We start from the raw sequence: 14,679 nt of genomic DNA, 5'->3' as shown, positions 1-14,679 counted from the left end.
AGACAAAGGGAGTGAGATTAAGCGAGAGATGGAGAGATTGAGAGAACGAGTGAGAGTAAGTGAGAGATGGAGAGAGCGAGAGAAGAGAGAGCGATAGTGAGAGACAGAGAGATTGAGAGTGAGAGAGATACAAAGAGCGAGTGAGAGTAAGTGAAAGATGGAGAGAGCGAGAAAAGAGAGCGATAGTGAGAGACAGAGAGATTGAGAGTGAGAGATGGAGAAAAGAGAGACAGAGTGAGTGAGTGAGAGTACCTTAGGAGGAGAGGTCGGGCGGAGAGGTCGTTGTCGGCATCAGGAGGAGAGGTCATCGCCGACGTCGGGGTCGGGTCGCCGTCGGCGTCGACTTCAGGAGGAGAGGAAGGGAGGATTAGGGCAAAAAAAATTGCCCTAATCCTCCTCTCCTCAGCCCATTTCATCGAGCATTTTTTAAGGTCCAAAAATTGAACATAAATGACCCTGGGTGCATTGATCACACCCAGGGTCGGGTTGACCACACCGGGTTCCGCACGCGCACCCACGTTGCATCGACGCGGGTGCGGCACCTGGTTGGCCGAATCCCTATGACATAGCCGACCCTTTATATTGTTCTTCTTTTGTTTTTGCTCTCTAATGAAAGTGAAGTTCCTCTCCATTCTTGCCTCTTCTTATTTGGATTTCCATGTTGCAACTATGATTGAATAAGTTCCATAGGAGTTTCATAGCAACTACTCATTGAAACTGCCCATTAGCATATGGCCTCTGGGTGATAGTGTCCACCTTATTGGATATATCAATTTAACATTGTTTAGAGTGCTTATTCTTGATAAGCATTCTTAAAATAGCACTAATAATGTAAGGTAAGGATAATATAAGGAGAAATGCACATTCCTTATGTTCAACACAAACTCAACATATCTTTGAGTGTCGTCTTGCTCAGCTGTCTCCTCATATCTCGGCATGTATCTAATCCAGAAAGGATGCAACGAACATGTATGCAGGAAAATGGAAGACTGTATGGTAGCCAGTACTCGGTCGTGGACATCTCACCTTTCACTTGCTGGTGGAGTTACTGTATCAAGATATGTCATTACATACGACCTTTCCTGCTTGCCATTTTCAAATCCGTGCAAAGTGGCAAACAAGATTTCAAGACTTACGACAGAGTTCACCTGGAGAGGGAAGCTCAGCCATAAAGGGGGCAATTTGCAGAGTTTGGCATTGGTCACCATCTCATTGAGTGTGGGGGGCTGGGGTTAGAAGCTTGTTGATACATAATACAGTATTATTGGTCAAATGGTGGTGGAAGCATCATTGATAATACAGGCCATGGGCTAGGCTTGTCAGGTCCAAATATGATGTTAGCAGTAAGTGGAAGAGCGACATCTTGGTTTGGATGCACTGGATTTTAGACCTCAAGGAGTTCACAACCATGTTGGACGTAAAGCTGTGACGGCGAACTGATTCAGTTCTGGAATGATGGGCGATGTAGTTGGATTCTATTAGCTGAAATATTTGCTCATCTGCATCGAATGGCTAAGCAACAAAGCATATTGATCTAGGACGGTTGGAATCAGGTGGAGGATTGGTGATGCTGAGTAGACTTGGATCTCGTCCCTACAGAATGACCCAAGAGGTGGACTGAATTTGCACAAATGGAATCGATGATCGGATCCAAGTGGTGGATCCGATCCAGTTCACTAAACCGAGGCACGGAGATGTCCTTTTCGTACCTACCCCGGGCGAGCACGACAGGCACGAGTCAGACGCCTCAGATCCAATAGCAATCAACGTTTGGATTGAGTCCAAGGATTGGACCCGAGACCCAGATCCAACCAGGCATTATTAATACCCTGTCTAGGGTTTTGTGAAAAGGGGACATATTGGAATTTACGCAACCTCTCTTTTCTTTTTGTTGGTTCCCTGTAGCTTTTCTTTCTTTTCAGCAGCCTTTGTCATTCCTTTTCTGTTTTCTTTATTACTTTCCTGTCAGCCTTTTTTTTATTGCTTTAATGATCTGTCAGTTGGGATTGCAACAACCTTTACTTTCTGTTTCTTTTTCTGCACGACTGTCCCTTTGTTCCTGGCATCTAGTCCATTAGTTAACTGTTTGTTTATTATTTACTTTGATTCATTGTGATTTGCGTCAGTCAATTAAATAAATAGCCTTCTTTTCATAAATGTCTTCAGCCGCACAGTCATTGCTGGTGGCTTTGCATTCTTTCTGGCATTTTGGATGTTCCCTGTTACTTTTTCCATTAGTCATTGTTTGATGGTTCTTAGTATTATCAGTCGGTGAATATTCTTAATTCCTTCCGTTCGTTAATTTATTGTTGATTGGTGTCTCGAGGAGGATTCAGAATCAATGTGAAATAAGATAGCGGGTGGTATGAGAAAAGTAGCTAAGGAGGTATTGGGTGAGTCTAAAGGCGGTGCACCACTAGGTAAGGATACATCATGGTGGAACGAGGATGTCAAATTAGCTATTAAGGTTAAAAGAGAGTGTTATAGAAATCTAAGTAAGAGTCGTGATAATGAGAATTTGGAGAAGTATATGATAGCAAAGAAGGAAGCTAAAAAAGTTGTTCGAAACGCGAGGGCTAAGGTATATAAGGAGGTTTATGACAAGTTGGATACCAAAGAAGGCGAGAAGGATATTTATAGGCTTGCAAAGATGAGAGATAGGAAATCGAAGGATTTGGGTATGGTTAGATGTATCAAAGATGAAACGCAAAGGGTTTTAGTCAAAGATGAGGAGATTAAGGAGAGATGGAAAGATTATTTTGATAAGCTATTTAATGATAGTCATGCTCAAGATCTTGGAGACTTCTCCATTCCTTTTCATGAGATAAATCGTGACTTCATGCGCAAGATTCAAAAGAAAGAAATTGCAGAGGCTTTGAAGAAAATGAAATCAAGAAGGGCAGTTGGCCCAGATGGTATACCTATCGAGGCTTGGAAATGCTTGGGAGAGAAAGGTTTAGAATGGTTGACAAATCTTTTTAACTTGATTTGGCGAACAAATAAGATGCCTAATGAGTGGAGGAAGAGTACTTTGGTGCCTTTATATAAGAATAAGGGTGATATACAAGATTGCACAAACTATCGTGGTATAAAACTCATGAGTCATACTATGAAACTTTGGGAGAGGGTGATTGAGTCTAGGTTGAGGAAGGTTGTCATGATATCGGAGAATCAATTTGGTTTTATGCCTGGAAGATCAACTATGGAAGCTATACATCTTCTTAGACAACTTATTGAAAGATATAGAGAGAGGAACAAAGATTTGCATATGGTTTTTATTGATTTAGAGAAGGCATACGATAGAGTACCTAGGGACGTTCTCTGGTGGACAATGATGAAGAAAGGTGTTTCTCTCAAGTACATTAGTATAATTAAAGATATGTATGAAGGAGTAGTAACCAATGTCCGCACTTGTGGAGGGGTGACAACCAATTTTCCGATAACGGTTGGGTTACATCAAGGATCTGCTTTAAGCCCTTTCCTATTTGCGATAGTGATGGATGAGCTTACGAGATCAATTCAAGAAAATGTACCGTGGTGTATGTTGTTTGCTGATGATATTGTTTTGATTGATGAGTCTAGAGCTGGGGTTAATGCTAAGTTAGAATTATGGAGACAGACATTGGAAGCTAGAGGTTTTAAGTTGAGTAAGAGTAAGACTGAATATATGGAATGTCGGTTTAGTAAGCAACGGAGTAGTGATGGGAGTGTAGTGAAGCTTGGTGAGCAAGATATACCGGTGAATGATTATTTCAAATATTTGGGATCCATCATTCAAAAGTATGGAGAAATTGATGGAGATGTAAATCATAGGATAAAGGTTGGGTGGATGAAATGGAAAAGTGCTACTGGAGTGCTGTGTGATCGTAGAATGCCATTGCGGTTGAAGGGAAAGTTTTATAGGACGACTATTAGACCCGCTTTACTATATGGTACGGAATGTTGGGCTGCCAAGAGACATCATATTCAAAAAATGAGTGTAGCTGAGATGCGGATGCTTAGATGGATGTGTGGAAATACAATAAAAGATAAGATTCGGAACGAAGAGATACATAAGAAGGTAGGTGTTGCACCCATTGAAAATAAGATGCGAGGGAATCGTTTACGGTGGTTTGGACATATTCGGCGAAGGCCTAATGATGCTCCAGTTAGAAGGTTGGAGAAATGGGAAAATATATTAGTTAAAAGAGGTCGGGGTAGGCCTAGGAAGACTTGGATGGAGATGATAGGAAAGGATATGAATGCTTTGAACCTCACCGAGGACATGGCGTTGGATAGAAATGATTGGAGGAAAAGGATTCATGTGGAAGACCCAAAATGAATTTCTTTTTTGGTTCATATCGCTGACCCCAATTGTTTTGGGATGAAGGCGTAGTTGTTGTTGTTGTTGTTGTTTGTTGTTGTTGTTTGTTGTTGTTGTTGTATGGTTCTATCGAACTGAGTGTGTGCTGATTCAACGTGGCCATTGGGATTCTGTGTATTGCATCGCTGCACATTACAAGTGGCAACCCGCGACAGACCGTTAACAGAACAACCCTGACACTTCATCGTATTGATGACCCTCACGTTGATCCTCATCGACGTCAAAACTACGGTTCTCGCTGCATCAAATGGTATCAGAGCTCAGCCCCTCCTCCTTCGTCAACGGCATAACGCAAGGGGCGAGGGACGGTCCTACGAACGGAAAGGCGCGAGAGGAGATCATGAAGCAGATGCTCGACATGGTGACGGAGATGCAAGAAGATATGCTACACCTAGAAAATGAGGTAGCTGGTCTGTCGAAGCGTATGGATGGAGTCGAAGATCGACTTGCTGTCCTAGAATCGACGGTGGAGACGCACCCAATGTCCACGTTGAAAGCAAGTGGTGGATTGGGCATCGATGTGGTTGGCCACCCGAGTGCGGTGACAGTCGACCCATGCCCATTGAACCTCCAACTGTCGAGCGTGCCATCAGAGTTCATCGAAGCGAGCCTGCACAGGGATGCCATATGCACGATGCTCCAGCAAGAGGCATATGCAATGTTTGATAACCAGTTTGAGAGTCGCCTTTTGCATCAGAAATTGTTTCAACCATTCAGTGAACAACAACAACGACCATTGCAAGAGGACAATGAGCCATTTCATCATGCAAGTAGTCAACAACCACAATTGTCCTTTTTGTTTTCCTTATGCCAAAAGCCTCTGTCTGCATATTCAAGTGATCCTGCGATGACTGAGGGCCATGTTGACATGTTCGTCATGCAATTTACTACTTCTGGGTTCCAGAATCCTATGCTAAGTGGTTATGGTTGTCTTGTAGACTCACCAGGAATTCTCCAAAATTCGAGACTTGACCCACCTGACCAAACATTTATGAAGGTTTACAAATCTGGCTGTGTTGGTGATCACTAGACATTGCTCGGTTTAGCAACTACCATGAGCTTTTGACTCCGTTTGGGATTGCTTTTGGGAACAAGATCCTGGATGGGTATTCCTCTATGAACGGTGAGCAGAGCTACTATGCATCCGGGGCAGATATAGTGAAGTTTTCAGAAAGTGGTCCGGTTTTTGGTAAACATGCTTGTATTGTTGGTATTCTAGCCAAACCCTTAAGACTGCGTGCTGGAGGGACAAAAATTCAGCCTGTGCCTCCATGGGGTGACATAGCAGATGACACAGACGGTCAATTTCAAAACAAATCTACAGGCTTTGATTTGGAGTCGTCCAGGAATATAGATACATGTTGCCTATCATCAATGTGTCTGATTTATATGCATATCGTGGTGACAAGTCGTCATAGCCGACTTCTTCTCAACCAGGGGAGAATGATGCAGAGCAGACTCGGGTCCCGTCCCTACAGAATGACCTAAGAGGTGGACTGGATTTGCACAAATGGAATCGATGATCGGATCCAAGTGGTGGATCAGATCCAAGTGGTGGATCCGATCCAGTTCACAGAGATGTCCTTTTCGTACCTACCCCAGACGAGCACGAAGGGCACGAGTCTGACGCCCCAGATCCAGTAGCAATCAACGTTTGGATCGAGTCCAAGGATTGGACCCGAGACCCAGATCCAACCAGGCATTATTAATACCCTGTCTAGGGTTTCGTGGAAATGGGACAAATTGGAATTTACGCAACCTCTCTTTTCTTTTTGTTGGTTCCCTGTAGCTTTTCTTTCTTTTTAGCAGCCTTTGTCATTCCTTTTCTGTTTTCTTTATTACTTTCCTGTCAGCCTTTTTTTTTATTGCTTTAATGATCTGTCAGTTGAGATTGCAACAACTTTTACTTTCTGTTTCCTTTTCTGCATGACTGTCTCTTTGTTCCTGGCATCTAGTCCATTAGTTAACTGTTTGTTTATTATTTACTTTGATTCATTGTGATTTGCGTCAGTCAATTAAATAAATAGCCTTCTTTTCATAAATGTCTTCAGCCGCACAGTCATTGCTGGTGGCTTTGCATTCTTTCTGGCATTTTGGATGTTCCCTGTTACTTTTTCCATTAGTCATTGTTTGATGGTTCTTAGTATTATCAGTCGGTGAATATTCTTAATTCCTTCAGTTCGTTAATTTATTGTTGCTTGGTTCTATTGAACTGAGTGTGTGCTGATTCAACGTGGCCATTGGGATTCTGTGTATTGCATCGCTGCACATTACAAGTGGCAGCCCACGACAGACCGTTAACAGAACAACCCTGACCCTTCATCGTATTGACGGCCCTCACGTTGATCCTCATCGACGTCGAAACTACGGTTCTCGCTGCATCAATTGGGCTATTCAATTTGGGAGAGATTTTAAAGATTCTGATGTGGAAGACTGGTTTAACATGATGGAGCTACTTTCCAAATGGAAGCTGAATGAGGATTTGGATTTGATGGTATGAAGGGGCAGCTCTTCAAGATGCTTCTCGCCTGCCTCATTTTACCAACCTTTTATTAGGGGCTGGGGTGGGGTATTTCCTAAGCAAGCTATTTGGGGATTTGATCCTTCATCTAGAGCTATGTTATTTGCTTGGTTGGTATCTCTGGACAAAGCAAATACATAGATTCTGGCAAGCCTTTTCTTTTGTGTAAATCGGAGGAGGAATCATGGCCCACCTATGGCTCTGTCCTTTCTTTCAAGAACTGCTTACAACCGTATGGAAAATTTATCCATAGGCCTGGTTGCTGCTAGCTGCATTAGAGATCTTATATTAGGCCTGACAATCCTAAAAAAAGAATAAAAGATTGCAACTCATTTGAACATGGTCGCTGTTTTCTGTGTGGTTGTTTGTTTGGTTAGAAAAGAATCATAGGATTTTTAAAGGAAGCTGCTCTAAATTTTCTTATAAAAATTACTTAACTCAAGGGATGTAAGGTCATGTAATTTAGCTAAATGGCAAAAAACGTGACATTTTATGGATTGGTTGGAATAGGATTGTGCCTGACCCATAAGTTCTCTCTCGGGTCATAGGGCTGCACGATGTAGGTGACTACTCATCATGTCTTCCTTTTGCTAATAGAATTTTTGTTCTTCTTCTTCTTAAAAAATTCAAGTAAAGAGTGCTTGTTCTTAATAACATCATCCAATGTAAAGTTTAATATATATTCATTCTATTTTGTTGTCATCTTAATATCTAAGCTTCATTTTAATTATATTTCATGCGTCTTTTTTAAAAATTCTGATTTGGATTTTGTATATTCATGCACACATCTTTCTCATGCTTTATAATGTCATAGCTTGTAGAATATTGGAAAATATAACAAAGTTTGCATTATCCAGGAAGTAGAGTATTCAGAAGAAGTTGGCGCTCTATATTATATCAGGTATCGTGTTGCTGGTGGCACAAGGTATATGATTGTTAACCTTTGCCTGTTACATATATTTGTTCTAATAGTAACTGCCTTTGAAGCTATATTCCCCTTTTACCCCCACCCTGCCGGTTTCAATAACACCTGCTTGTTATTTTCATGTCTGTTACTGAAAATATATTGTAGCTAATACACCTGCCTGTCAGCCATTACTATCTTCAAAGTTCAAACACGGTGATATCAACACTGATATTTGCACTCCTTGGAATTTCCAATAAATGGTGGTTATTAGAGTTGGAAAGGATAATTGCTGCTTCCATGATATGTGTTGAGATTAAGAGGTTTTAAGTTTAAGTTTTCTTAAACTGTAGGTTATTTGATATTTCTTGTTTAATGAGGGACTTGTATGTAAAATTTTTACATTGGCCTCTCTCTATTTAACATAGAGATTAGCCCTAATCAAAATGAACGAGTTCTCCCTCTCTCTCTCTCTATCCTCTCCTCTCGTCTGCCTCGACTCTGGTGCTCCTTATTCAAGTCGCCACATGGTATCCGAGCAGTGGATCTCGGGAGCCTGAAAACGTGATCGTTCTACACCAAATCGTAAACATGTGTGGTTATTTTTTTTATCTAATTGCATAGATCTGATCACAGATCTGATGTGATGTCTGACTAACGTCATGACACAGATCTGTAATCTGGTCTATAGATCGATTGCAGCTGGGAGTTATGGAAGAGCAGGCGTGATTTTCTGTTTCGTGGAAGGGTTTTTTTTCCAGGCGTGATTTCTGTGCCATGGAAGCAACCTGTTAATCAGTTTTTTGTTGATTTCTGTGTAGTGGAAACAACAATCGTGATTCCTGTTTTCGTGGAAGTTTTTTTTTTCAGCAGGCGTAACCTGTGTGCCGTGGAAGCAACATGCTAATATTATTTTTTTTGTCGTGGAAGCAGCAGGCGTGATTCCCTATTTTGTGGATTTTTTTTGGCTGTCGTGGGATTTATGTGTTGAGTGCAGGTGCTAAAATAAGACCATGAACAAGTTGTCATGATGGATGCTGTTCTGGCTTTCTCAGATCTATATTTCTGAGCTGTTTTTCCTATTGTGTCTGACGAGGGTTAAATAGTTAGGTGCGGTCGTGGTATTGGCTGATGCGTGATTGTGAAACACGCTGCTTTCTATGTCAATCGTAGTCTGTCGTGAATTTATTTTTGGTGTGGCAACCTTTGTGTAGTCGTGGACTTGGCTGACGTGTGATTATAAAACACGCTGTTCAAGTGAGTGAATCTGGATTTTGTTTTGGCAGCTGCAATAGCATCAAATATTCAGCATGGGTGAAACTTCGAAATGTGATTCCAAAAATGAATATATTGGGGAGTATAAGGCTTTTGCAAATCACTTCTCGTATGGTTCTTCTGTGAGATTGAATGAAACTATGCCAGGTGGTCCAGAACTTTTATGATGTCGGTATCTGGACATCGTAGAAAACATATTTTGTTGGAAAATGAACCCAATGAAGAGGTGGGAAAATACGTTACTTGGGACGAAGATAATGACATCGTTATGTCATGGATCATGAATAGTGTCGAACCGCATATTGCAGATGGTCTAATTTACTATAATACAACCAAACAAATGTGGGACAATCTTCGAGATACGTACTCACAAGAGATTAATGTGAGTCGTATCCTGCAAGTCAAACAAGAGATATATAATTTGCATCTGGGAGATCAGACCTTGGCCCAGTACTATGTCTCCGTCAAAGCTGCGTTTGAAAGACTCAATGCTCACAGGCCTCTTTGTTGTTCGAAGCAAAATGATCATCAAGAACAGACTATGGTTGCTCGGTTTCTCAGAGGTTTATCTTCAGAATTCTCTGTTGCAAAAGTCTAAATGTTGACTGGATCAGATATACCTACTCTTGCTGATGCATACAATCGTCTGAGTAGACTTGCGATCTCTCTTCCACAATCTCACCCTGTGTCCCAGTCATTTGCTCTAGCTATCTCATCTGGTTATGGGCGTGTAAATATTCAGAATATCAGAGGACGAGGTCGTGGCAGAGGTATGGGAGGCAGAGAAAAACTTCAATATACATTCTGTGGAAAATCTGGACATTTATAAGATCGTTGCTGGGATAAGCATGGTCGGCCAACCTCTTCTTCATCAAAGTCAAATGCTCTAAAAGCAAATGTTACTACACTAGAGGCAACAAATGCACATGATAATATCTCTGCAAGTGACAGTATTACCCTCAGTCGAGCAGAATATGATGAGCTGATAGCTCTTTGCCTTTCGAGCTCCTCCTCTCCTGTAGCCGGTGTTGCCTACTCAACAGGGAATCATCTTCGTCTGAATGATAGTAAGTGGATTATTGACTCTGGTGCATCCAAACATTTGTGTGGAAATTCGCTTGCCTTTTCAGATCTAAAGGATATTATTGTTCATCGAGGAGTCTCATTAGCCGATGGGAGTTCCTCACCAGTTGTTGGTGAAGGAAATATTTCTATATCTTCCACCTTACAGTTGAAAAATGTTCTTCATGCTCCCAACTTTCCTCAAAGTTTACTCTATGTTAGTTGTCTTACAAAAGAACTAAACTGTAGAGTGATATTTGATCCGCTGGGTTGTCATTTTTAGGATTTGCTGACGGGGAAGAAGATTGGTGGAGGCTATGAAGAAAATGGAGTCTACTACCTACATCATCCAGTGGGTAATGTTTATGCTGCAGTGGAACACCCATCCAGTCCTGTTCAGTGGCGTCGTTGTCTTGGTCATCCTTTATTGTCAAAGCTTCGTTATGTCTTTCCTCAAATTCCTTCTACTACATCATTTCAGTGTGAAGCATGTCAGTTGGGCAAGCATCATCGAAGTTCATTCCCTTCGAGTCAGAGTCAGTCCAGTCATAAAGTTTTTGAACTTCTTCATGCAAATGTATGGGGTCCTAGTAAGATTCGTACTAGGACTCAGTGTCGATATTACCTTGTTATTGTTGATGATTTTTCTAAGTTGTCGTGGGTGTTTTTAATAAAAGAACGATTTGAAGTTCCAATTATTATCAAATCCTTAATTCTTGAAATAAAAACTCAGTTTGAATCTGTTGTCAAGATTGTTCGCACTGATAATGCTCTTGAGTTTAAATCAAAAGTCTTCTTACAATTTTATCAAGATCATGGCATTCAACCCCAAACTACCTGTGCCTATTCATCTCAATAAAATGGGGTGGCTGAGCGAAAACACAGGCACTTGCTTGATGTCGCACGGACCCTTATGATACAATCCAATGTTCCTGCGTTATATTGGGGTGATGCGATTATCACTGCTTGTTATCGTGATCAAATTTCATTACATATCCTAAAACCTAATGCCCCACTTTTCTCTTTCTCACCAAAAATATTTGGATGTGTTTGTTTTGTACACAAACTTGGCCCTGACCGTGATAAATTAGCTGCTCAAGCTACAAAATGCATATTTATAGGTTATCCAAAAAATCAAAAGGGATATCGATGTTATGATCCAATTTCTCGTCGAGAGTATGTCAGTGCGGATGTATCTTTCTTGGAATCCATTCAATATTACTCTAGTACCGGTTCCCTGTGATCATCGCAAAATTTTTCCTCTCGTGATATTCTCTCTCTTCCTTCTCTTTTCCTTTCCAACCTCTTATTTTCCTCCTTTTTGAAGGGAGAAAAGATAAAAGAACGGAAAAGAAAGAGAGGAGAAAAGAAAGAAGAGCAGAGAAGAGAAATTCTTTTGCGGGTCTCACTTGACCTTGATTTTGAAAATATTTGAAATAACTCGCCTCCGTTTTTGAAATATTTGCGGGAAAATCGGGAGACGGGATCCGCTCGTCAGTACGAGGTTCGACCGTTCCTGGCGCCTTTACCAGGGGTAATCGAACCAAGGGTCGAATTTTATGCCTTTTGCTTTGCAAAGAATTTATCAAGTTTTTATCCTAAGTCTAAATGCACAATGAATCATGCTTGTGCAATATGCAAAGATGTATGCTCTTTTTGAAAACATTTTGAAGAATTTCCAAGTGAATCTGATAAAGTGAAGAAATGATTCCTAACCTAGGACTTAAGATTAAAATTCTAAGTTTTTTTAGAATAATCAAGAGCTTGGGAATATGAATCTGGATTTGGAAAATTGATTTTTTGAAGTTTTGAGATAAAAGGAATTTTCGAAGTCATAAATGGACTTTGAATTAGAAGAAAAAATTGAATTGAATCAGAAGGAAAGATAGAATTGGGAATTTTGATCAAAATTTGAAAAATGGAATTGATTTAAAAGTTGGATTTTCAAGATGAAATTTGAGTCCAAGATAAGGTTCAAAGTTGAATTTTTGGATTTAGGATCCGAAATGGGAACTTGATCTTGAAATCTGAATGAAGTGGAATTGGTTTGAGAAGTTGATTTAAAATATGGGATTCAAGATGAGATTTGAATCTGGAATTTTTGGAATGGAATTGGATTCAAGGTTTTGAATCCAAGATGAAAATAGAGTTGGACTCTGGATCCTAATATGGAATTGGATCTGAAGTCTGAGATCCAAAGTGAATTTTGAGTCTGGATCCTAAGATAAATTTGGATCTGAAGTCTGAGATCCAATGTAGAGTTGGGCTCTGGATCCTAAGATGGATTTGGATCTGAAATCAGAGATCCAATGTAGAGTTGGGTCCTAGACCCTAAGATGGAATTTGGACCAGAAGTCTAAGATCCAAAGTGAAATCGGAATCTGGATCCCGAGGAGGAATTAGATCTGGAGTCTGAGATCTAACATGAGTGTTGAATCCTAGATCCTAAAATGGATTTGTAGTTAAATTCTGAAAATGAATCAAGAATCTCAAAGTTAATGTGAACTTTGATTTTGATTGAAAATGTGAATATAAAATGAGTTTGGAATTTCAAAGTCAATTTGAACTTTGAAATTTGATTTGAATTTGAATAAAATGACTTTGAAATCTCAAAGTTAAATTGAACTTTGAGATTGAAAATGAAATTGAATTTTGAAAATGAAAAGGATGAATTGGATTTGATAAGGATCGAAGATAGATTGAAGAAGATATTAACATCACTTGGAGTTTTTGAAAAAGGAAGTTTCTGAAAATATGATGCAATTCTATCCTATATGATGAATGAATTTGAATAATTTTGAATTTGGAATTTGAAAAGCTATTTCATTCTTTAAATGAATTAAAATAAGATTGAAAATATAATACATCCTTGACTATGGTCATTGAATGTATTATATAGTAATCTATATTAAAATTCTAGTGAAGAATGAAACACATTTTTGTGCTTTTATAGAGTTTAGAATGAAATTAACTCTCAATATACCCTGACTATGGCCATTGGTATATATATTGAATTAATTCTAAGTTAAACTCTGATAAAAGGTGAAATATTTGAAGAATATGATGATTTTTGAAAGAGGATCCAGTGTGGATCCAGTGTTATTTTATAAAAGATAAGAATACTAAGTCTTGTTTACACCCCGACTATGGCCGTTGATGTAAATCGTCAACTTAGAATTAACTTACCTCTTACGAAATGGTGCACGTGCCATTCGTGTTTCACCATTGTGAGAAATTTTGAGAAATAAAGAAAAATGTATGAAATCAAACAATTCATGATTTTCTACAATGCTCATTCATTCTACCTAAAGCAGAAAATGTAAATTTCTCATTTATACTTAGCTATTACAATTGAATTGAAATCATACTCTTGAGCTAAGAAAGAAAAAGCAATTTCTATCTAATTCCTGCAAAACAATATTAGTGTAAGGTGAAGCATTATATTGAATAAAAGAATGTAGATGGTAAAGAATTCATGTATATGCCTACTTATGAAGATGCCTTTATGATCCAAGGTATATGTCCAAAGGGTGCCTATAAATATGTATGTGAAAATTTTGATGTTGGGATGGCAGCCACGGGAGTGGTCAATGCAGTGGCAATATAGGCGAATGGAGCATAGTATCATAATGCTGTGAAGTAGTGAAAAAGCAGTGAAGTAGGGTCTTGCATGAGGTGGGCACACATGATTCATGGCTTCTATCAGTTGGAACAACTGTAGCTGCTTTCTTCAAGGGCAACACTCTAGCTGGACTTCAAAGACTGGAATCACCAGAGCCAATTTGTGCTCATCTGTTCTCAGTTTTGTGTTTCAGCACAAGATGCTCTCTTGTAGCACTTGTACTAGCCAGCGACAAGGCTGAAACTGCTGAGATCTGAACGCATGTCTGTTAATGAAAGAATGTAATGCATGTTGTATATTAACAGTGTATTACTGCAAGTAGTACTGGAACAATGGGATAACAGGGTGTGTTTGTGAAGTGGATTACTTCAGCAATGTGCTGATGTAACTGCAGATGTAGAAAGTAGGCATGTGGGCAGATATTTGTAGAGAATATAAAAAAAAATGATGACAGTTGTAGTGGAGACAAATGATGTACTGTACAGAAAGTAGAAATATATGCTTAATATACAGATGATGAACTAAAAGAAAATAATATTGATTCTTTAATGAACAAATATAATTGATAAACTATATGAAGTTGAGGAAATTGGATCAAGCTAACCATAATGAAGAGCATTTGAAATTGCGTTACCTGTAGGCATGGGTTTAGAAGGTGACATTACAAAGTAGCACCTCTAATTCATAATACTAAGCCAAGGGGATGGTGTATGATATTAATACAGGAATTTATAAGAAATTGCAATAGTTTTATCAAATGCTATGTTAAGAGGCCTAATGGGGTTAGTGCTACAGGTATGTATAAGTGGTGGGCTATGAATATGATTTAAACAATGGGCATTGGTATACTCTTGCTATTCTGCATTCTTAGAATAAAGAAAAAAATATCCTAACCAAGCAACAACATCCTGAATACGGAGGTCTTCAGCCCC

The 14,679-nt window shown here is 39.5% G+C and overlaps 1 protein-coding gene across 2 annotated transcripts in view; it reads left to right on the top strand.

Annotated features, from left to right (window-relative positions):
- Positions 1 to 14,679, top strand: part of EMB2247 (protein EMBRYO DEFECTIVE 2247) — a 113,998-nt gene that overhangs the window by 27,105 nt on the left and 72,214 nt on the right. For both annotated transcript variants that reach the window (XM_090016737.1, XM_090016736.1), the window contains exon 9: positions 7,742 to 7,809. In XM_090016737.1, the coding sequence (XP_089872863.1) occupies positions 7,742 to 7,809 (68 nt within the window). The remainder of the gene's footprint in view (positions 1 to 7,741; positions 7,810 to 14,679) is intronic.

The sequence above is a fragment of the Nuphar pumila genome, chromosome 8 (genome assembly GCF_984573655.1).
Source record: "Nuphar pumila chromosome 8, dmNupPumi1.hap1.1, whole genome shotgun sequence".
NCBI classification, from domain to species: domain Eukaryota; kingdom Viridiplantae; phylum Streptophyta; class Magnoliopsida; order Nymphaeales; family Nymphaeaceae; genus Nuphar; species Nuphar pumila.
This window is presented reverse-complemented; position numbering and strand designations above follow the sequence as displayed.